General features: G+C 44.6%; 1 protein-coding gene across 1 annotated transcript in view; it reads left to right on the plus strand.

The window, feature by feature from the left end:
- The first annotated feature begins 1,424 nt into the window (after positions 1–1,424).
- RAB11FIP1 (RAB11 family interacting protein 1) overlaps positions 1,425–13,825 on the plus strand; it is a 51,961-nt gene continuing 39,560 nt past the window's right edge. Inside the window, exon 1 of the mRNA XM_038747339.1 lies at positions 1,425–1,437. Coding sequence (XP_038603267.1) covers positions 1,425–1,437 — 13 coding nt within the window. The remainder of the gene's footprint in view (positions 1,438–13,825) is intronic.

Below are 13,825 nucleotides of genomic sequence, written 5' to 3' on the forward strand. Positions count from 1 at the left end.
AGTGCTGCGGTAAATACAATCAGATCAGATACCGTCCCTGGCCCTAATGGGACTCACAGTTTAAAGGGGGAGACGGAATAGGTATTTCATCCTCATTTTCCAGATGAGGAAATTAAGGCAGAGAGGATAAGCAAGATCTGAGGCTCGGGTCTCTGGTACTGTGGCACAAGAGTGGCATTATGCTGTGGTCATTTTGTTTTTGGTTTTGTATGTAAAATTATGGCGTGCAATGTGCCCATCTACTTAGCTGTCGCACCCCCAACCCCAGGGGGAACATGCCTGGCGGGGATGAGAGAATGTGAGTGCTACTATGCAAACCATTAGTGATATAATCAATTCTTTTATTTTAAATGGTATTTGTTGAGCGTTTACTGTATGCCAGGCACCGTATGAAGCACTGGGGTAGGTACAAGCTAATCAGGTTGGACAAAATCCATGTCCCACATGAGGTTAATAGTTTTAATCCCATTTTACAGTTGAGGTAAGAGGCACAGAGAACTTAGGTGACTTGCCCAAGGTCACACAGCAGACAAGTGGTGGAGCTAGGAACCCAGGTGCTTCTTACTTCCAGGCCCACAATCTATCTGCTAGGCCACGCTACTTCTCTAGACATAAGATAATTCCTTCCACAAGTTCTTGGTCCTGCAGTCTTTAAGACTGGCCAGAGGCTCATTTGAATTTTCAGTAGGAGACTCCATCATCAGTAGGCAAAAAGTACAGCTAAACAAGGATCAATCAATCAAGAGTATTGAGAGCACTGTATTGGGTGTTTAAAGAGAATACATCAGAAACGAAAAATACCAACCCTACCCTAGGGAGATTCTAATTATTCTACAATGAATAATAATAATATGAGTTAGGTGTTTACTCTGTGCAGAGCACTATACTAAATACTAGAGTAGATGTAAGATAATCAGGTCAGACACAGTCCCTGTCTTACACACAGACTTCATGTGAAGGAGAACTGGTACTTAATCACCATTTTACAGATGAGCACAAAAAAGTTAAGTGACTATCGCAAGGTCACACAGTCGGCAAGTGGCAGAGCCAACATTAGAACCCCAGATCCTCCAACTCCCAGGCCTATGCTCTTTTCACTGTGAGCCCACTGTTGGATAGGGACCGTCTCTATGTGTTGCCGACTTCCCAAGCGCTTAGTACAGTGCTCTGCACACAGTAAGCGCTCAATAAATACGATTGAATGAATGAATGAATGAATACTGCTTCTCATGGACTGCAATTAAATTGGAGGACAGGCAGACACACAATATTTATTATTAGCGAGAGCAGGAAACAATTGCTTATTATCGAGGACAGATGAGTCATACGTGTTCCTTAGCTTTGTCCCCCAAAACTCAGTCAGCCTCAAAGGGAGGGGGCGGCAGGGGTGTGTGTGCTTGTCTCCGTAGGTCGAAGTATCCGAAATGTCTTTGGAATGTAAGCCTGGTGCAGCCTTTGGGTGTTACAGTATTGGGTCATCCCTGGTGGGGCTAGGAACCGTGAGGAACTGCAGCAGCTATGCTCGCCCTGCGCCGTCTTCCCAGCTGACTCATCCTTCACCCAGCTGAGGGTGGCCTCGGCTACTTGCCCTGGACTTGATGGTCCCGGGGATGTTTGTCCTCAGATCCCTGCCCTTTGTCTCTCATCCACAGCGGGTCTTCCCCCTGAAGAAACTCAGGCTCTTTTCTCTAGAATAAGGGTTTAGGAGCCAATTGCAGCTTTTTGGAAGCCAATGTGCCTACCGGTTAACGGCTCCAGGCCAGGTTTAGCCCTCACCTCCCGCCACTGGTGGCTCTCCCGGGCTGTTTCCTTTCCACCCACAACTCCAAAACTTGTTCTGCCCTCCGCACCCTCCCACCAAAACGCAGGGTTCTTACTCCACAAACTCGAACCCAAGTATAATAATAATAACAAAAATAATAATAGTATTTGGGTCACTGTGGTATTTGCTAAGTGCTTACCATGTGCCAGGTACTGTACTAAGCCCTGGGGTAGACACGAGATGATCCGGTTGCACACAGTCCCTGTCCCATTTAGGGCTCACTGTCTCAATCCCCACTTTAGAGACGAGGTACAGAGAAGTTAAGTGGCTTGCCCAAGGTCACACACAGACAAGTGGCAGAGTTGGGATTAGAATCCAGGCCCTCTGACTCCCAGGCAAGAGCTCTTTTCACAAGGCCACGCTACTTTTCAGAGCTTTCTTAAACTCATACTATGTACCAAGCACCATACCAAGGACTGGGGTAGGTGCACCATAAGATCACCGGACACTGTATATACTGTATATTGTACTGTACTGTACTGTACTGTATTGTATTGTATACTGTACACACTGTATATATGTATATATGTTTGTACATATTTTTTACTCTATTTATTTATTTATTTTACTTGTACATATCTATTCTATTTATTTTATTTTGTTAGCATGTTTGGTTTTGTTCTCTGTCTCCCCCTTTTAGACTGTGAGCCCATTGTTGGGTAGGGACTGTCTCTATATGTTGCCAACTTGTACTTCCCAAGCGCTTAGTACAGTGCTCTGCACACAGTAAGCGCTCAATAAATATGATTGATTGATTGATTGATTGATTGGACACAGTCCCTGTCCCACAAGTGGGATTTACGATCTAAGGGGCAGGGAAAAACCGTATCCTATCCTCATTTTACAGATGAGGAAACAGGTGTAGAGGAATTAAATGACTTACCCGAGTTCACACAGCAGGCAAATGATGGAGCTGGGATTCAAACCCAGTTCTTCGGACTCCCAGACGCTTTCCACTAGGCCACGCCGCTTCGCCTTTTGTTGCCCTTCCATATGGCTTCTTAAACTCCTGCAGAGCTACTGTGAGGGTTCACCTCTCTGAAGCTTTTGTCTTACAGCTCTGGAGCCACGTTGAAGATGGTTTGGCGTCTTCTAGGGTCAGGAAATTTGGCCATGTCTGCCCTGCAGGATAAAATGTTTCTTTGTTTTAGACTGAAATATGCCAATATACACGTTAAGCAACATCTCCCCTAATTCCAACTTGCCCAACTCCCTTCTCTCCTCAGGCTAATTCTTAATTAGGCCTCGCCCTCCACCCCCAGACATTTACCCCCAGCATTCCACCCTGCTATCAGTGTGTCTCAGCCACCAGCTTGAGGACTGGAGAGGCCCGCAGTGGAGAACTCTCAGATCAGCTCATCCACTCACCATCAAATGATATTTATTAAGTGTTCACATACACAAAATTCTACGCTCAAGGCCATACGCCAAGCAGTCCTATTATAGTCATGGACTTCATCTTCAGGAATTTACTTACTGAACAGCTGATCTTGACACACTCTTCATAACAAAAACCTCCATAAACAAAGTTTTCCATTGGTTCCTATACACTTCTAAATGAGTTCCATATGAAGAACTCCCATATTATCACATCATCATCACCAACACTATTTCTTGATCACTTACTGTAGTAATAGCAGTAGTAGCAATAATATTTATTAAGCACTGATTGTGTGCAAAACCCTGTATTAAGTCCTGGGAAGGAATATATGAGGGAGATTAAACGTCATCCCTGGTCTTCTAGGAGTCTCTTGAAGGCCAGGGACGTTGTCTGATTGTCTATTAGATGCTGTCTGTTAGACGTCTAGGTATCTGTCTTCTCCTGTAGATTGTAAGCACCTTGTAGGCAGGGATCACATCTATCAACAATTTTGTATTGTACTTTCCCAAGTGCTTAGTACCTTTCGCTGCACACAGTGAGCATGCAAGAAATGTCATTGATTGATTGGTAATAGATTTGAAAGGAAGCATAAAACAGAAAGAACACAAAACCAACAGAAGATGAGGGCAGGGATAAATACAAAACTAAAATAAAGAAAGCTGAAGGGTACTGTGGCTCAGGGGGCAGAGGTCCAGTCTTCTTCTGGCTCAGAGTTTAGGAACCTGTCACAGTAACCGCCACTTAGCTCTTAGTATAATGCTCTCCACATAGTAAGCGTTCAATAGATACTATTGATTGATAGAATTCCTCATGGAACGACAGCCCCCCCCAAATGTGTCCTTCAACTTGGTTGTATAGGTGTTTTTAGTCATTATATAGCAATGAAATAAAGGAAAAAATTAAAAGAAACTATTTATCAAAATGTGAAATGAGAGTTTCATTGAGAGGTGGGTATTGGAAGCAGTGTGGCTTAGGAGAAGCAACGTGGCTTGGTGGAGGCAGCATGGGCCAGTCTATTTATTCTGATGGTATTGACACCTGTCTACTCGCTTTATTTTGTTGTCTGTCTCCCCCTTATAGACCGTGAACCCGTTGTTGGGTAGGGACCGTCTCTATATGTTGCCGACTTGTACTTACCAAGCGCTTAGTACAGTGCTCTGCACACAGTAAGCACTCAATAAATACGATTGAATGAATGAATGAAAGGATGTGGGTTCTAATCCCGGCTCTGTCACGTCTGCTGTGTGACTTTGGGCAAGCCACTTAACTTCTCTGTGCCTCAGTTACCACATCTGTAAAATGGGGATGAGTGTGAGCTCCATGTGGGACAGGGACTGTGTCCTACCTGATTTGCTTAATCCTACACCAGTGCTTAGAGCAGTGCTTGGCACATAGTAAGTGCTTAACAATTTCCATAAATATTATTATTAGATCTCTTCTCTATTTAGTCTTGCTGTCTATTCATCAGCAGGGTGACACGGTGTCCTTCCGGATAAATGAGTTCAGCCAATTCCGACCGTGTAGACGGTTCTGAGCCCGCACATTACAGCAGGTGGACGTGAGACTTGCCATTGCAACTGCTCAATTGAATTCTGCTGGATAAGACTGTGCCGCTAGGCTGACTTTGCATTCATTTGTAAGCTCCCAAAGAGTAGGGATAGTGTCATTTTGGATTAACTTTTCTGTCACATCCAGCTCAGTGTCATGCACTCTTGGGCGTTTAATAAACGTTATTGGACTAACTGACCGATCGACGACTCTGTGGATGAAGTGAGACTCAGAAAGTACTTGGCATTTTTCATCAACTGTTGAGAGCTTAAGGAGGAGAGAATTCTGCGTGCTTAAAGGAAATGGGGAAATACTGCCCAACTTTGACATAAGGAATAGAGAGAGCTTCTAAAAACTCTGCAGACATCAGGCTTTCTTACTCTCCCAAGAGCTTAGTACAGTGCTCTGCACACAGTAAGACCTCTGGTTTTTTACTTTCCCAAGAACTTCTGCAGTATTAAGCACACAGTAAGCACTCAATAAACACCCAATGATTTAATAGATTGTCAGTTTATGGTTCTATCTAAGTGCCTAAGTGCTTTGGGTCCTGGTAACAGTTCCCTCAGTCCATTTTTTTGCTGAGCACCTACTGTATGCAGAGTGCTGTACTAAGCGTTTGGGAGAGTACAATACAGTAGAGTTGGTAGATACGTTCCCTGCCACCAAGGAGCATAAAGTCTGTGGCTAAAACACCCCAGCTGTCCAAAGTGGTGCCTGAACAGAGATCTGGGAGGGGAACATGATGTCCCTGGAGTAAACGGGGCAACAGAAGTTCCCCCCGGAGAAATGTTCCAGGTCTCGGGGATTGAAACCTTCCCTGACTAAGCTCTCATCTCCCCACCTTTCCTTTCTCTCCCTTCTTCATCACTTGTGCACTTGGGTCTGTATACTCTAGGCACTTTGATACCCCACCCCAGCCTCACAGCCCTTACATAAATATCCTTATACTCTATTGCCCCTTAAATAAATATCCTTATACTCTGCTACTTCCCCTAACTATAATTTATTTAGGGTCTCTCTCCCAGACTAGATTATAACCTCTCTGAAGGCAGGGATTGTGCCGATCAACTCTTATTGCATTGTACTTTCCCAAGCCCTTAGTACAATGCTCTGTACACAGTTAAGTGCTCAATAAATAGCATGGATAGATTTCCGTATGACATCATTACATTGTGCTGTGTGCACCGGCAGAATAGTGTGACGAATGTCATATGGAAAGTGGCAGCTATCGGATGCAGAGCTGCACGGTGACAAAGTTGTTCGGAACAAGAAGGGGGGATGAATTTTTCCCTGCCTCAGGGCAGCCAAATGTCTGAACCAGATCCTGCTCTAGTCCTATTTCCTGAGCCAGCACTTAATCTGAGATCTTGCTCAGTGGAAGTTTGATTTCCCGAGGCATTTAAAAGAATCTACTTTTCTAAATGAGGGAATTGCTCTACTGGTCTCTCTGTCCCCAACACCCTTCAGTTCATTATTTAATATTGATCAATTTCCAGGCTACATACTGGCATGAAAAAAACCCTTCCTGTAGCATTATCTATGCTGATATTGTCTCTTCTTTAGAACCTAAGCTACATTAGGCAGGCACCTTGTCTTATTTTAGGTTAACTTTTGTAAAGGTCAAGTGTGAATGAGAGCTCAATATTTGATACTAGTGATGATGATAAAAACTAGAAAAGCCGTGGAGGCGGAAAATAGAACAAATTATTCTTAGCCCTTTTTTGCTCCTGCAGTGTTGAATGCTGTCTGAAAAGGTAGTCCTACTCCGAGGCAGTGGGATGGACTAGATTATCAATCAATCAATCAATTGTATTTATTGAGCGCTTACTGTGTGCAGAGCACTGTACTAAGCGCTTGGGAAGTACAAGTCGGCAACACACAGAGACAGTCCCTACCCAACAGCGGGCTCACAGTCTAGAAGGGGGAGACAGAGAACAAAACCAAACATACTAACAAAATAAAATAAATATTCTAATAAAGATTACCTCTAGAGGTTCAGTCAATCAATGATCACTTACTGTTAGCAAAGCACTGAATTTACAGCTTAAGAAAGTACAGTATAATAGAGTTGATAGACACAAGGGACAGGTTCCTTTCCCACCTCTGATTCTACTAGGTAAAGGAGCCATCAAATTACAAACATTGGTGGTAGTGGGAGAGAAGCCAGCAGTGGGGGTAATGACAGGAGAGGAGGCTAGACAGAGCCAGGTTAGAAGAACTTGGGAGAGGAGAAGCGGAAAGATCGGGTGAAGACCCAGGCACGGAAAGTGCAAGACTGCTGTCTCTTCCCTTCCCTTAAAGCTCCTCCTTAAAGATTCCCCAGGCTGCCTCACTCCCCAGCCATTCTGCCACCCCTGAGATAATGGGAACGGCAGGAGGGATGTTGTTTGGGAAGGATTTTGAGAAGTTTGTGCCTGTTGAGACTTTTAGACTCTGTTGAGTCTATTTAGTCCCTTTAGAGGGAAAGGGACAATGATGAAGAACCTAAAATGACTCCTTCGACTGTGCAACTGACATTCATTAGCTCTTTTTGTTTTGATTTTTGGTCATTTTCTCATGTTATTCTACTGTTTTGTCATTTCAGCCTTTTCTTGTGTGTCCATTGCCTGCCCATCATACTTATCCTTAGATTGTCAGTCTCTATGAGGACCAGGAACCACATCTGACTTATCCTCCACTGTAGTCTTCCTCAGAGCTTAGTATAGAGCGGGCAGTCAAAAACATTATTGAAGGCATGAATTAACGAATATGTTGCCAACTTGTACTTCCCAAGCGCTTAGTACGGTGCTCTGCACACAGTAAGCGCTCAATAAATATGATTGATTGAATACCACAAATTTCTGATCATCAACCAACGTCTTTGCCATGTTCTCATAACTGAAGAATCTTTGAAGCCTGACAGCCAGATCGCTTTCCTACCATCCCTGCCACTTTGGCCCTTTCTCTACTCTGCCCATCTTTCTCCCCTGTACCGTTGTTACAGTACATATGCTTGACGTGAACATAATATAAAAGAAGCTTCATATAAAATAAGCTCTGCTTATTCTGGAAAACCTTGAGAGGTTGGTTTTGTTAATGTGATTCCTTTTATTTGGGGGTCAACCAATCAATCCTTACTGTGTGCAGAGCACTGTACTAAGCAGATGGGAAAGTACCATACAACAGAGTTGGTAGATGTGACCCCTGCCCACGAGGAGTTTACAGTCTACAGGATCTCAAAGGCCTTCTGGGGGCAACACTTTAGAACAGAGCTGTGAAGACTCTGAGGGGCTAGGAGTCTTTTCTTCTACCCTGGGGCTCTCTTCTAGTAAGGTAAATAGGTTAGAAGCGCCATTTATCCCTTCTCCCATTCCAAATTCACCTTAGGTCAAAATATGCAGGGGGAGGGGGATAGCAATCAAGGGATCTGGTAGGGAGCTGCGAATAGCTCTGTGATCTCTCCATGCTATCTCTCCTTTCAGCACACACTGTTTAACAGATTCTAGCTACCCAGGGAGTCCCTGGTTGCATTATTATTATTAGAAAGAAAATGAACGCTGAGCATTCAGATGGGCGACAAGGACCCAAGCGCTTAGTACAGTGCTCTGCACACAGTAAGCGCTCAATAAATACGATTGATGATGATGATGATGATGATGACCAGTCAGTCGACAGTGTTGGATGTGAGAAGTTACAAAAAAAGAAGGCACAGCCCTGCCCTTTAGAAGTTTACATCCTGAATCCTCTCTTCTCCAGCTCCTTCTTTTACTTCTGCCAGAATAGTCATCCTGGGAATACTGGGCATGTTGGAAGGGGGTGCATGTTCGCTGCTGCTTACAGCGTACTCCGCTGGTTGCAACAGAGTATGATTGAGGAATGGCGGGGATCAGGGTTGTACTGGTCAAGAGGTCAAAGAAGTACTTTCTGGAGGGAAGTGTGGAGAGAAGGGGAGGTTCATAGGGTACTGGAGTCAAGGATTCAGGAGGCTTTATTGCAAGAGAGGATTTCCTCCAGACATATTTTGGCCTGGGCAAAGGCCTTTGTCTTTTTCAGCCTGAACCCAAGTTTAATGCATCCGATAGCAGCAACAGGAGTTATTCACTCATTCATTCATTAATACTTACTGAGTCCCTGTTATACGCAAAACACTGTACAAAGTGCAACTTTGGGAAAATTCACAGTACTCACCCAGACAGAGGTGAATTTGACAGCAAAACAATCCTTTCCCTCCCTCACCTTTCAGAGCGTTTTGCACACAGTAAATGCTTAATAAATACTATAGTACTACTGCTACCCACTTTTCCCTTCTTCATCACCCTCTTCATTTTCCTCATGAGGCAACCTGTGGGTGGAGAATCCACGCAAGGTGAAGCCATAAGACACAATCAAAGTGCGAGACAGAGGCAAAGGGACTAGTGAGAGGTGAGATTGTTGTTTAGAAAATGTACAAGCGACTAAAAACAAATGAATGCCACACCCTGCCAACCCCAGTGAAAGACAAATAATACCCAAGAACTGTTTTCCCACTGCGATCCCTGAAACGGCAGTAAAAAACAATCGCTCCCCTCCCCAACCCGAGCTCATCCCCTAAGTCAAGGTCTTCACATCCTCATCCGATGCCTGACTTTGATTTACTAAAATGTCGTGTAGGTGTAAGGAGGAAAGTGGGAATAAAAAGCCTAACCATCCCGGAAGGTAGTGCCCAGCAACATTTTATCTCTCAGCCGACTGCTCATTCACCACATGGCTTGTTTTCTTTTGAAAGGGGCTGAGTGGCGGCTCAGGACGTCACCTCCCCAGTTAAGCCACGGAAACCAGTTCAAGTTTCCGATCCTGTTTCAGAGCTCGGTTGCCAAGCGGGGCAATTCCTGTCTACGTGAAGTCCAAAGGAGGAAGTGGCCACCCCTATAGTTACTTGGAATTAGTGCTCTCTCCACTCTGCTGCTCTGGGGAAGGAGAGGCTTTCCAGTTTAACCTGCCAGGCATCTTGTGCCTTGGTCTGGGAGGGTTGAAACTCTTTTCCTCTCTCACAGAAAGAGGCGGGGCTGGATGATTGAGCATTTTTACCCTCCTCTCACTGCGGGCTATCGGAGGAGGTGTTTACAAACACTCATGGAATTCAGCAGTCAGTTAGGCCCGAGTTGCCCTCAAAAAAGGGGCCCGGAGCCCTCTCCAAAGGAATTAGGGGGCAAGCAGATAAGGTAGAATTCCAGGAGGACAGCTTCCAAAGGCCACAGAGGCACGAGGGACAGCTTCAAGACATTGCCCGTCGATGAACTCATCCTCTGGTCCTGTTGTCTGGCCAGAAAAATGAGGTGAGGCAGAGGTCCTCAGTAATACAAGCGTTTCCTGTAAGGAGACACTCACGGAATAAGTCTCCAGGCTGGAGGGGAGGGCGGAGAAAGCAATAGAGAACAGCTTCCAGTAAGGAACAATCAAATCCTACTTTGTTGGGCATTAGTTCACTCTTCCCCGCCTCTACAAGGCCCGGGACTCCCCTGGCACCTGACTGAAAAATAGTTGACGGGACAAGAGAGCTCCAGAGTCTCACTGGTGGAGATAGATACATTCCTGACTACACCCGCCTGGACCTCAATTTCCCAGTCCTCCCTCCTTCTACCCATAAAACCTATTTGGGTCAAATAAAAACCCAAACATGTGAGATCATGGGATACTGATACATCGCTGCCTTCCCTCTTCTCCCTCTCTCCCTCAGCCCTTCCCTCGTTCTTTTCCATTAAGAAAGGTAAGCCAGAGGGATTTTTCAATTGCGAATTCAAAATGCGAAGTCTTGGAATTGGGTTTTCCTACCTCTCCAGTCAGCCAGTCAGTCGTATTTATTGAGCGCTTACTATATGCAGAGCACTATGTTAAGCATCTGGGAGAGCACGATACAACAATAAACGGACACATTCCCAGTCCACAACGAGCTTACAGTCTAGAGAGGGAGACAGACATTAATATAAATAAATTACAGATGTGTACATAAGTGTTGTGGGGAGGGAAGGGGGAGGTGAATAAAGGGAGCCAGTCAGAGTTATATAGAAGGAAAACGGAGAAGAGCAAAGGAGGACTCCAGTCTTAGTATTCATTACTGACTACTATATTTGAATATTATTGACTATTTAAAGTGTTCCGCCCCTCAGTACCTTCTAAGGGTGTAATGAGCATCTTTATGCGGCTCCTTTTGAACAATTACTCACCATTGGCAGAAAGGAAACCAGTCCCTGTGCATCCCCGATCTGCATCCAAGCTTGTAACCGACCTTATAGAGCACTTAGACTTAAGGGGTCAGTCCGTCACCCCTGGGATCACTTTGGGAAGGAGTGTGGTGTAGTAGAAAGACCCCGGGCCTGGGAATCAGAGGACCCGAGTTCTAGTCCCAGCTCTATCACTTGCCTGCTGTTTGACCTTCACCAAATCACTTTGTTTCTCCGGGCCTGTTTCCCCAACTATAAAATGAGGATTCAATACCTGTTCTCCTGCCTACTTAGACTGATTCCCATCTGGACAGGGATTGTTTCCTGACCTGATTAACTTGTGTCTCCCCTAGGGCTTAAAACAAAGCTTGACACATAGTAAGTGTTCAACAAATACGATTAGAATTATTATCTCCATGTACATGTACGCTTACATGGACAGTGAATGTGTCTGCTAACTCTTTTGGATTGTACTCGTTCAAGAGCTTAGTCCAATGCTTAGCACATAGTAAGCGCGTGGCTTAGTGGAAAGAGCACGGGCTTTGGAGTCAGAGGACTTGGGTTCTAATCCTGGCTCTGCCACCTGTCTGCTGTGTGACCTTGGGCAAATCACTGCACTTCTCTGTGCCTCATTTACCTCACCTGCAAAATGGGGATTAAGACTATGAGCCCCACATGGGACAACATGAATTCCTTAGCACAAGCCAGTGCTAAGAACAGTGCTTCATTCATTCATTCATTAAATCGTACTTATTGAGTGCTTACTGTGTGCAGAGCACTGTACTGAATACTTGGAAAGTACAATTCAGCAATAGAGGCAATCCCTGCCCACACTGGGCTTAAAGTCTAGGAGGGGCGAGACAGACATCAAAACGAGTAAACAGGCATCAATATAAATAGAATTATATATACACGTCAAAACAAGCATGCATTAATATAAATAAATAGAATTACAGCAATGTACATATATACACAAGTGCTGCGGGGGGTGGTAGGGAGGTTAGAGTCGGGGCAACGTGGAAGGAGGGGGAGCTGAGGGCTTAGTCTGGGAAGGCCTCTTGGAGGAGGTGAGCCTTCAGTAGGGCTTTGAAGGGGGGAAAGTGTGAATGTTTGGCAGATTTGAGGCAGGAGGGCGTTCCAATCAATCAATCAATCAATCAATCAATCATATTTATTGAGCGCTTACTGTGTGCAGAGCACTGTACTAAGTGCTTGGGAAGTACAAGTTGGCAACATATACAGTCCCTACCCAACAGTGGGCTCACAGGCCAGAGGTAGGATGTGGGCCAGGGGTCGACAGCGGGACAGGAGAGAACGAGGCTCAGTGAGAACAAGAGGAGTGGCGTGTGTGGGCTGGGATGTAGAAGGAGAGTAGGGAGGTGAGGAAAGAGGGACTTGGCACATAGTAAATGCTTAACAAATACCATTATTATTACTGTTTATTAAGTGCTCAATAAATACCATTGATGATGATGATGGTGATATAAGTTGACACGGTATTAGAGGTGATAGGATCAAAACTGAGGTGCCTATCCCCAGCTTTGGTCCCCAGGTGGTTTGATAAAACTTCTCTAACTAGATGTTTGCCCTCCTGGATTGCACACCTCCGACAGGGCCTGTTGGCTTTACAGGGCAACGGTCCCATAATCTTTGAATCCGGGTGAATGATTACTCTCTTCCTACAGGATTATTTTTAGGGACTTGAAGTCTTGCCTGCCCCTGATATAGAGGAAGCCACCATTCTTTCCCTTGACAACACCACCACGGGGCATATTGCGTAGGCACTGAACTAAGCGCCAAGTACAATACTCTGTACACAGTAAGCGCTCAATAAGTAAATGATATGCAGGGTTGAGGTCTACAGGTCGAGGGCACGAGCAGGACCAGTGATGCTTACGGGCAGATCCAGATGGGCAAGTCCATGGCCTGGGTGTCTGAGCACTGAACGAAATCCTTTCCGTATTATACCCCAGATAGGGTCCATGCTCTCTTCAAGTTTACACCATAAAAGGAAGACTAGATGAACACATCTGGGTGAAAAAGAGCATTTCTTTGCAAACTTAACTCTGGTTATTAGTAAGTTTCACTGGTAATTCCGTTGTGGTTTTGTTTTCTTTTTCTCTTCTCTCTAATTTGACAGTGGAGGTGGGGAGGAAGACAAGTCACATCCCTCTTTTCTAATTACCTCCTCTTTCTGTAACCAGCCATCATATCACCTCTTTACCCCTCCTCCAATGCCTCAGCCTCCCCTTCCCTCATTCCTATTCATCTACATTAATAATAATAATAATGATATTTGTTAAGCGCTATGTGTGAAACCCTGTACTAAGTGCAGGGTGGATACAAGCGGATTGGGTTGGACACAGTCCCTGTCCCATGTGGGGCTCACGGCCTCGATCCCCATTTTACATTCATTCAGTCATACTTACTGAGTGCCTACTGCGTACAGAGCACTGTATCAAGTGCTAGGGAAAGTGCAATACAGCAGTAAAGAGTGGCAATCCCTGCCCACAACAAGCTCACAGTCTGGGGTTGCGGGTTGCGGTTAATCAATCAATCAATGAATGAATGAACACAGGTGATTGAATGCATGAATAGAGTAGAATGAATAAAAATCGAACAGAGTGATTGAATAGTCTTCTACAGATATATGAGTGAATAATTAATGAATGAATGAACACAGGTGATTGAACGCATGAATAGAGTAGAATGAATAAAATAAATCGAATAGAGTGATTGAATAATCTTCTAGTCTTCTACAGATATATGAATGAATAATGAATGAATCATTCATACAATGAATAATGAATGAATGAATACAGGTGATTGAATGCATAAATAGAGTAGAATGAATAAAAATCGAATAGAGTGATTGAATAGTCTTCTGCAGATATA

This window comes from Tachyglossus aculeatus, chromosome 5 (genome assembly GCF_015852505.1).
Source record: "Tachyglossus aculeatus isolate mTacAcu1 chromosome 5, mTacAcu1.pri, whole genome shotgun sequence".
Taxonomy (NCBI): Eukaryota; Metazoa; Chordata; class Mammalia; order Monotremata; family Tachyglossidae; genus Tachyglossus; species Tachyglossus aculeatus.